Source organism: Phyllopteryx taeniolatus, chromosome 3 (assembly GCF_024500385.1).
Source record: "Phyllopteryx taeniolatus isolate TA_2022b chromosome 3, UOR_Ptae_1.2, whole genome shotgun sequence".
Classification (NCBI taxonomy): domain Eukaryota; kingdom Metazoa; phylum Chordata; class Actinopteri; order Syngnathiformes; family Syngnathidae; genus Phyllopteryx; species Phyllopteryx taeniolatus.
In genome coordinates this window covers 13,529,131-13,539,672 of record NC_084504.1, presented here as the reverse complement: position 1 = coordinate 13,539,672, position 10,542 = coordinate 13,529,131, and the positions used below count along the sequence as shown (strand labels likewise).

At 41.0% G+C, this 10,542-nt stretch overlaps 1 protein-coding gene across 3 annotated transcripts; it reads left to right on the top strand.

Moving 5' to 3' along the window:
• The first annotated feature begins 59 nt into the window (after positions 1 to 59).
• emb (embigin) lies at positions 60 to 10,524 on the top strand. Of its 3 annotated transcripts, none has more exons than XM_061767047.1 (9): positions 60 to 302; positions 1,201 to 1,278; positions 1,423 to 1,606; positions 3,194 to 3,276; positions 3,937 to 4,073; positions 6,516 to 6,671; positions 8,018 to 8,138; positions 9,925 to 10,021; positions 10,086 to 10,524. In XM_061767047.1, the coding sequence occupies exons 1-9, from the start codon at positions 245 to 247 to the stop codon at positions 10,144 to 10,146; spliced, it is 975 nt and encodes a 324-aa protein (XP_061623031.1). In that variant the 5' UTR covers positions 60 to 244; the 3' UTR covers positions 10,147 to 10,524. The 3 variants fall into 3 exon arrangements, with proteins under 3 accessions (XP_061623031.1, XP_061623032.1, XP_061623030.1); XM_061767048.1 differs by having other exon boundaries at positions 6,510 to 6,671; positions 10,101 to 10,524; XM_061767046.1 differs by having other exon boundaries at positions 6,510 to 6,671.
• Positions 10,525 to 10,542: the final 18 nt, after the last annotated feature.

The following is a 10,542-nucleotide window of genomic DNA, read 5'->3' as shown; positions in this document are numbered from 1 at the left end:
TCATATGACAGAGCCAGTGTGTAGCACACAAACACTGCATTCAAATGTCAGAAGCTGATTGGAAGCCTGTAGGACAGCGCCTCCCTCCTCAGCAGGAGAGCCTGACTCCAGTCGGACGCAGGATGCAGGCTGCAGGCTGACATCAGCGCGGAGGCGTCACAGTGACGCAGCAAGAGGGTGAGGGAGGAAGGATGAGACTCTCTCCCCTGCAAGGGAGGACACACGGAAGAACAGCAGCATCATCATGATGCAGGCCTCCTGGATGCTTCTGCTGCTGGCCTGGGGCGGACACGCCAACACAAGTAAATGATTTTTGAGTTCATGTTGAATGTGAATGTGACGATGTCCTGTTGTCCTTCCTGTCAAGTCATGTAACCTAGGAGAGAAAACACGAGCTACATGATAGCACACACAAATATACCTTTATTATTATTTAAAAATATATATATATGTAGATGCATACTTTCACTTTATTATATTGTTGTTACTCGTAGTGATCAAGGGCTGTCAATTAACTGCAAAGTACAAATTATATTTTTATAATCAATAGTTAATTATTTTAGAGATTTTTGTATATACACTAATTATATAACTTTCCTACTCATAACACTTATTGGAGGTGATATTGTATATATTTCGGAATTGTAATAGGCCTACATGTTACCAAGTGCTATATGGTATTAAATATAGTCCAAATAACTTCCGATGCTTAATAAACGTAATGGTTACAAATGTTTTATTTTAATATATATTACAAGGCACTATCAGGAAAATATTACAAGTAAATTGCAGTCAATCACCTTGTATATTGTTGTGTTATTTCACTGTATAGTACATATAAATATATAAAGATGTATAATACAAATAAATTATGATATTCAAAAGAGGTCATTTATTTATTGTAATTCATTATGTACCAATGTACTGTACATTATGAAAAATTACAGAAAATATGCTCTACGTTAAAGAAAACAGTTTGAGAAAATAATACATTCAATAATTCATTTAGAACTATTTTAAAATAGGGAATTGTTTGATGATAAATAGAGGTGATATATATATTTTTTTTATGTACGTTCCAGACCCATCAGCAGTGGATAAAAATCTGCGATAAAGGGGTAGAGACCACCAATATAGTGGGGGTGCAAAGGCTAAACCGCGATATAGCGGGTGTTTACTGTACAGTACATTTTTTGCCAGAAACAGTTGGCCAGACACTTCCTCCAGTGGAGCCTGACGTTCATCTCCTGGCAGATGTGCGGAGTGTGGTCCTTCAAGGTAAAAAAAAAAAAAATCATAAATACAAATCGACAAAACCAGCATTGGCTTAATTACATATTACAATGGTATTTTATTATTATTTTTTTTTTATTATTTAAAAAAAAATGTAATTTATTGATTTTTATGTTTTGTTCAATACAGGTAAAAGCCACACGGACAAAGTGGATGTGCCGGGCCCCATGAATCTGACGCTCCAGTGCACCTGGACGGCAAACGGCAATAAGACGCTCAACGTGACGGGATATTGGCTCAAAGACGGCCGGGATATTGACAACAGTCATGTGACGCTGCGGCTTGAGAACCAGCAGGTTCATCTCAAAAGAACGTAAGCAAAAGGTTCTCAAACTTTTTACACCAAAAAAAGAAAACAATATAATGACTAACATTCGGGCACAGGTTTTATTCCTGAAAGTATATTTAATATTTTTGTAAGCACATGCACATATCTCAAATCACCTTTGCCCATTTAAATCAATGTAAATGCAATTAATCTGTTCCACCCCTCCAAAAAAAAAAACATTGTTTATTAACTTGTTTTTTCATTAGAAACAGTGCTCCCAACAGTATTGTGCCATATAAAAACCCACACAGTAACACAGTTATAACATCTGCTCTCCACATAAGCTGCAAACACTGAAAATGCGAGCACAAAACACAGCTGTACCTAATGTACTGGCCTTCCTTGTTCTTCTGTGGGGTTTATTCACGCTCGGCAAACCACCTTAATGGCACATTAGCGCCACCAACTGATATTGTCCTTCCATTGCAAGGAAACCAAGTGAAATGATGGTGCCCAGATGTCGTAGAGTTTGCTGCATCTCAAATTTTTGTTCGTATTTCAAGACAAAAAAAAATATTTCATCGGCCAAGTGAAGGCAAATATCTCCAAAAACTTGTAAGTCAAGGCACTCGTATCTCAAGGCACCGCTGTACTTAAAAAAATGTACTCTACTTGATTAAAAAAAAAAGTTTAATTCACTGTAGCATTATGCACAGTTCTAACATTTCATTTAGTGACTCGCATACCACTTGTGGTACGCGTACCACACTTTAAGAATCACTGCACCATAGTGTTCCCCTGCTATACGGCGGTTACCTACCATGGCCCTGCTACATCACAAATTTTTGCATATCGTGGAAAACCCTGCGAGATTGTGGAAATTTGCCCTAAGACATTTTGGAAAGGAGAGCCACAGTGGCACTTTTGAGCCATTTATTAAACACTGGGAGAACAATAAAACATATAAAGACAATGAGCACACTCACACAGGAGCTGTTGTCGGCCACAGCTCACACCCTGACACTCGCACTTTGATGTCAGACGTTGCCCTGCCTCTTAAAAGCACATACTGTATCTAAGAAGCGGCACGGTGGCCGACTGGTTAGAGCGTCAGCCTCACAGTTCTGAGGACCCGGGTTCAATCTCTGCTCCCGCCTGTGTGGAGTTTGCATGTTCTCCCCGTGCCTGCGTGGGTTTTTCTCCGGGCACTCCGGTTTCCTCCCACATCCCAAAAACATGCACGTTAATTGAAAACTCTAAATTGCCCGTAGGTGTGAATGTGAGTGCAAATGGTTGTTTGTTTGTATGTGCCCTGCGATTGGCTGGCAACCAGTTCAGGGTGTACCCCGCCTCCTGCCCGATGACAGCTGGGATAGGCTCCAGCACGCCCGCGACCCTAGTGAGGAGAAGCGGCTCAGAAAATGGATGGATGGATGTATCTAAGAAACAGATTACAATATGGACAGTATGTTCATACATTTTATGCTTGCATTTATTGTGTGCGTTCAAATGCATTTTGAATGTTTAAAAAGTAAGTTTTAAGAAGTTAAAATGTGTTTAAAGTGGGTTTGAGGGGTAGAATTATTTAAAAAAAAATGTTTTATATGGCCTCTCTATATCTTGCTTCCTGAGGTTCCTTATTAAAAATGAAGAAAGTCTGGGAAGATACTCGTGCATGTTTGGAAATGAAGCAAAGGCTGATTTTATTTTAGCAGGTGAGTATTTTACAATATGGTAATCCCCTGTGATTGTTTTATGTATTATTTGATATTTGTATTTGTATTGTATGCATTGCTTGTGCCTTCATGTACATAACAATTCATTTATACTCTTATCTCTTTATCAGTTGTCTATATTTGTTATATGCATGTTACTGCATGTGTGTGTTTGACCCATATCCATCAAACCATTTTCCGTACCGCTTATCCTCACTAGGGTGGTGGGCGTGCCGGAGCCTATCCCAGCTGAATCTGGGCGAGAGGCGGGGTACGCCCTGAACTGGTTGCCAGCCAATCGAAGTGCAAATATAAACAAACAACTATTCGCACTCACATTCCCACCTACGGACAATTTAGAGTCTCCAATGAACCTACCACGCATGTTTTTGGGATGTGGGAGGAAACCGGAGTGCCCGGAGAAAACCCACACAGGCACGGGGAGAACATGCAAACTCCACACAGGGGGTGCCAGATTTGAACCCCGGTCCTCAGAACTGTGAGGCAGATTTGCTAACCAGTCGCCCACCGTTCCGCCACATATATATATATATATATATATATATATATATACACATACATATACATACATACACGTACATATATATACACACACACGGTATGTATACACACATACCTTTTGTGCTTTGTTACCACCAGTGCCGCATATCAGTGATGTGCGGGACAAGCCTGTGGTCAGCTACGTTGGGGACTCGGTGGTGTTGGCGTGCAAGGTGGACGACAGGAAGCCCGAACCCAAAACCTGGTTGTGGTTTCGAGCCAACGGCACTGACAAGGTGTGATGCTCTTATTCAACTTTTGTGCCTTTGTAACAGTATTTGAGATGTTAACATGGACCATAAACCACATTTCCGGGTTAAAGTTTGATTCAATTATTGACATTTTTTACCCAAGCGTGTGAAGAAATTCATCATCTACACTATAATTGCAAAATTGGAGTCGCATGATTTCAATGAACGTACACTATATTGAATAGATTTTCAAATTTAATATGGAAATAACTTGCTTTTTTAGTTAAAAACAAAAAGATGATGACGCAGGCATGTTTGTGACGCCCAAACTAAACGTTCATAGCTAGATAATTAACAAAACATATTTTTTAAAATATACTTTGATGTTTTTGTCAAAGTATGATTACTTAATGAGTTACATATTAAAGGGAGTGTTTGTTTGTCATACTTTATATGTTCAAGGATTCAAGGACTTTACTAATGCACATTTACACGATATGGCATGAAATTTGACATCCAAGGTCCCAGGTTACACCTATGGGGGTTATGCCCCAGGACCGCCTCTTCCAGTCTGTTTATCTCTATGCAAAATGACTGGATTATTTACAATTCACTCAAGGCACACCGAAAATGTTGCTGAATGACTTGAGTCGTATCATTACAGCAAATTCATCCAAGTTTTAATAGTTGAATTCAATATGGAGCGATCGTCTAATGCGTACCTCGCGTAGCTAGTCATGTGAGCTCACTGGAGCCCATTCATTCTTTGGTCAACTACAAGAGACGACACAATCCTTTTACTAATGTCTTTTAGCAGAGGAAACTACATCAACACATCATTGTCTTGTTTTTCCTTCTTTCGTAGTGATTTCAAGCAGCAAGCCGTTTTTTTTATCGGTGAGGCTGGCCACTCGATTAGGGACAGCGAGCAAGATGGCAGCCGACCAGGCTTGTCGTCACCCTGTTTTGCACACTTAACATTCTGAAGAGGGTTTTGCACTTTGTTAGTGGAAGGCTAACAAGTATAATAATGAAGAACGTAAATAAATAGAAAACTGATCATTTGGGAGAAGCTAGCAACCGCAAGAGTCATTCATTTATTGAACTCGAACTTACAGCAGTAACAATTGTATGTGACCATCCTGCAAAAGATTGCGTTTAAAACATGGAACAGTATGTACACCCGGAAAAGCACGGAGATGCAGAGTTGGAAGACGTTATGTCATACTTGGATAGAATGCATGTAGTTGTGAATGTGCGCACATGCGGCAAGGATTTGAAGACAGAGGAAATCCAAATACCAGATGCTAAAATTGCACATATTTACATGATATTTCCACGGGGGGAGGAATAAGCATCAAGGGGCTAATGTCAGAGTTATAGAGCACTGTTCGAGCTTAACAGTCTAACGGCTTCCGGAAAGGAGCTGTTCCTCACTGTTGTGGTCCTGCATCAGATGCTCCGTAGCCTCCTCCCCGAGGCTGGTGGATGGAAGAGCGGGTGTGCGTGATGGCTTAAATATTGTTTTCAAATTCGATGTAGTAAATATATATTTAAAAAATACAAATATTATTACCTTTATATTTTAAATAAAACATGATAATTTACGCGGCACGGTGGCCGACTGGTTAGAGCGTCAGCCTCACAGTTCTGAGGTGCGGGGTTCAATCCCCGTCCCCGCCTGTGTGGAGTTTGCATGTTCTCCCCGTGCCTGCGTGGGTTTTCTCCGGGCACTCCGGTTTCCTCCCACATCCCAAAAACATGCATGAATTGGAGACTCTAAATTGCCCGTAGGCATGTCTGTGAGTGCGAATGGTTGTTTGTTCCTATGTGCCCTGCGATTGGCTGGCAACCAGTTCAGGGTGTACCCCGCCTCCTGCCCGATGACAGCTGGGATAGGCTCCAGCACCCCCGCGACCCTAGTGAGGAGAAGCGGCTCAGAAAATGGATGGATGGATGGATGATAATTTACATTTGAATTGTATTTTTAAAATAACATGTATGAATGATTACACATTACATTCATTAAATCATATTATAATGTAACAACATTCAACATTGTATTCATTAAACTAAAATATTACATTCTAATTGAATTTATTAAATGAAATATTTTCAACAATTTTGAAATTTGAAAGGTAGATTGTATTTATTAAATGTCATACAATAACAATAATCAAAAAATATATTACTATTAATTGTTACATTTTAACACTCAAATTGTATGAATTGAAAATAATATTAATAATTTGGAGCTGCATGCTTTTTTTGATGTGTGTAATTTAATGAAGCAACCATAACCAACAAAAATGTTCCATGTTAACAGCTTGCTTTAAAAACAACAAACTTTAATTTGTAAATGTATTTTCCTTAATTTAAGTCAACATTTTCAGCTACAAAATGTATATTAAAACAAGAGTTTTACTGATATTTGTTTCTCGATATTTGTACCATCTGTGCTACTTCCTGCTCTTGTTCTAGGAGCAGATCACCACTGTGGCGGAACCTCAAAAGTACCAAATTAAAAACGCCGGCAAGGCCACCAAGCTTCACGTGCACAACCTGACCCGGGACGACTCGGGTCTGTTTTACTGCGCCGCCGTGTTCACCATCGGCACGGCCGTCAGCCACCTGGAGCTAAAGGTAGGCCACATTGACACTTGAGGACGGTCTCCAGCGGGGGTCTGCAAACGTTTTCCATCAAGGGCTGCATACAGAAAAATTGAAGGGTGCAAGGGCCACTTTAACATTCTTCAACTTTTTTAAACACGCAAACACCAACAGTGTTGGGAACATTTTATACATGAACACACTGTTCCAAAAATAAACTGATTCAGTTTGTAGTTCATAATTCAAAATTTGGAACTGAGTTCACCCCCTTCCAAAAATGAACTAGTTCATAGGTCTTTTTTTCCTTCCCTTCAATAGCTTGCTGACGGGCTATTACCCTCAAAATATTGCCATTTTATTTTTACATTGTTGCCACCCATTCAGTACACATTAGTAGCCTGCTGCAGCTTTCACCCTACAATCTCAAAAACATGAGGAAAAACATGTTGCTTGAACGGTCTTTATTAAAATGAGGAATTGAAACAAAACGAGACTTTTTGCTCTTAATGTACAAACAAAAACAGGCAACACAGTCTGACAGCAACGATGGTGAAAGGACATTGATAACTTTGCATTCCTTGCAAATTTGGCTGACTATATCAACAAAATATTTGATCTATTCTTATAGTACAAAACAAAATCAATTCCATATCATAACAGTGTGATTATACAGTTATAACTAAAGCATTCTGATACAAATAATAATTTTCCTAGTAATCATTTTTTACAATATGTGCTGTATTACAAAAGAACCACCAAAGAACATATATACACCCATTTACGCAGTGTGCCTGAACGCAACTGGAGCTCACAGCTGCGACGTGCCTGCCGTGAATGGCGGCTGGGGCCTCACTGAATCAGTTGCCAAATAGTGTTTTTCCCCCCGACATATGAAGGCTTGTCTATAGTGTATTCAGACGGGTTTTGACCTGGAGGTCCCTAACAAAACCTGGCACTCAGGAAAGAAAATGAACTGACGTTCGAAAACTGTTCACATGCGCCAGAATGAACGCGTTCTCAATAACGTTCATCTGGCCGAAAATAACTAAGTTCAGTTCACGTTCGCCCCAAATATGAACGAGTTCATGAACTTTTGTTCATTGAACTCGTTCACGTACAGCACTGAAAACCAATCCATCAAGCAATTATATATTGTAGTCGTTTTGAGAAACTGCTACATAAGAGCTTCATGTGAAAGGTAATAAGGTACATAGTTTGGAATTTTTCATGATTTGCGGTGGCCCGCAGCCCTGTATCTCACTAGAATAGATCTGACCCTGCCCTGAGCAGATATCCATAGACGGCAAGCTACAAATAGCCCCCAAGCTCATGTTTGGACACCACTGATCTAAAGGAATATTGAACTTGTTTTAAAAAAGGTGATCACCATTTACGAGCCCTTGAAGCCCTTCGTCACCATCGTACTCGAGGTCCTCATCCTCGTCACCGCCATTCTGCTGTTTGAGAGGGGTCAGTCCAAGAAGAGCCAAGTACAAGAAGGTATGCAACTTGCTAGCATATATACATATATATAAGTCTAGGTGCAGTGTTCAAATTACTTTTGTAGATGGGGAAGAGAAATGGAGCAGTGGTGATTTTAACAGACGAGTTAGCTAAAAATGTCTTGGAGGTGAAAAGAGTATCAGATTGAGTGATCAGGCTGAAACTTGAAATTGAGGGTGTTATCTATAATGTGATTAGCGGCTATGCCCCACAGGTAGGATGCGACCTACAGGTGAAAGAGAAATTTTGGATGGAGCTAGACAAAGTAGTTCTGAGCATCCCAGACAGAGAGAGAGAGTCGTGATTGGTGCAGATTTTAATGGAAATCTTGGTGAAGGAAACAGGGGTGATGAAGAAGTGATGAGTAAGTATAGCATCCATGAAAGGAACTTGGAGGGACAGATGGTGGTAGACTTTGCAAAAAGGATGGAAATGGCTGTAGTGAAGACATTTTTACAGAAGAGGCAGGAACATAGGGTGACCTACAAGAGCGGAGGTAGAAGCACGCAGGTGGATTACATTTTGTGCAGACGATGTAGTCTGAAGGAGGTTACAGACTGTAAGGGAGAGTGTGGCTTCCATGTGGTGGAAGGTGAGAAAGGAAGAGTGTTGTGCGGCTTTTCGGGAAGAGCTTAGACAGGCTCTCGGTGGACAGGAAGAGCTTCCAGAAGACTGGACCACTACAGCCAAGGTGATCAGAGAGACAAGCAGGAGAGTACTTGGTGTATCTTCTGGCAGGAAACGACAGAAGGAGATTTGGTGGTGGAAAATCAAAGTACAGGAAATCATACAAGGAAAGAGGTTAGCTAAGAAGAAGTGGGACACTGAGAGGAGAAATGAATGCATGGAGATGCGACGTAGGGCAAAGGTTGAGGTGGCAAAGGCCAAACGAGGCATATATGGCAGGTTGGACACTAAAGAAGGAGAAAAGGATCTATACAGGTTGGCCAGACAGAGGGATAGAGATGGGAAGGCTGTGCAGCAGGTTAGGGTGATTAAGGATAGAGATGGAAATGTGTTGACTGGTGCCAGTAACGTGCGTGCTGGATAGATGTAAAGAATACTTTGAGGTGTTGATGAATGGGGAAAGAAGAGTAGGAGAGGCAAGTGTGATGGACCAGGAAGTAGCAATGTTTAGTAAGGGGTAAGTTAGAAAGGCACTAAAGAGAATGAAAAATGGAAAGGCAGTTGATCCTGATGACATTCCTGTGGAGGTATGGAAGCATCTAGGAGAGGTGGCTGTGGAGTTTTGGAACAGCTTGTTCAATAGAATCCTAGTGCGTGAGAAGATGCCTGAGGGATGGAGGAAAAGTGTCCTGGTGCCCATTTTTAAGAACAAGGGTGATGTGCAGAGCTGTGGGAACTATAGAGGAATAAAGTTGATGCGCCACACAATGAAATTATGGGAAAGAGTAGTGGAGGCTAGACTCAGGACAGAAGTGAGTATTTGCTAGCAACAGTATGGTTTCATGCCTAGAAAGAGTACCACAGATGCATTATTTGCCTTGAGGATGTTGATGGAAAAGTACAGAGAAGGTCAGTAGGAGCTACATTGTGTCTTTGTGGATCTGGAGAAAGCATATGGCAAGAGTACCCAGAGAGGAACTGTGGTACTGCATGCGGAAGTCTGGAGTGGAAGAGAAGTATGTTAGAATAATACAAGACATGTACGAGGGCAGCAGAACAGTGGTGAGGTGTGCTGTAGGTGTAATATGATGATGATTTACAAAACATTCAAATTGATGGGTTGTACTGAATGTTATGACCACCGTGTGCGGGTCAGCCTCAGAGAAGGAGGTGGCCAACGCCGAGCCCCCCGCCACCAACGCTGAGCCCCCCGCCATCAACGTCGAGCCCCCTACTAGCACCTCGTCTGCCACGTGAGTACCCACAATGTATTACGTGGCTTTTTGTGTACATTTTGATTTTGTGACCTCTACTTAGGCCGTCGGGAGAAAGTAACGGACTGGAAAAGAGCTCATCGGCCAGGCAACGCAAGTCCTGAAAATGTGACTCAGCAAAAGCAATACTAATCAGGTTGATGTGTGGATTTCATCACAATAGCTCTGAATCCAACATATAATCTCTACCTAGTACTGTATTAGAATCAAGCAGCGTTTTTGTTTTTTTTAAGGATGAAAGGCAATAACCGCACTTGATTGCAACACTTATCAACTGATTTAATGTCAACGTGCTGAACTCGTGGCACATCTGTGTTATTGTAAGTGTTACAGAAGATCGTGAGCACTCATTGAAAATTAATAAATGATCAGTACCTTACCATACTGTAAATACTATTCCATACACTGTACATGGCTGGATGTCTTTGTGCTAAGAGGGTCATATTCGTAAACACTGATTAAAATCAATGTACAACAAAGAAGGGTTGGATTCTGTATGT

What these genes read in the sequence shown, in the direction of transcription:
- emb (XM_061767046.1), top strand. Translation starts at nt 245, where the DNA reads ATGATGCAGGCCTCCTGGATGCTTCTGCTGCTGGCCTGGGGCGGACAC. An exon ending in GCGGAGTGTGGTCCTTCAAG is followed by an intron (nt 1,279 to 1,422) that starts GTAAAAAAAAAA and finishes TGTTCAATACAG; the next exon opens with GTAAAAGCCACACGGACAAA. An exon ending in CAGGTTCATCTCAAAAGAAC is followed by an intron (nt 1,607 to 3,193) that starts GTAAGCAAAAGG and finishes TTGCTTCCTGAG; the next exon opens with GTTCCTTATTAAAAATGAAG.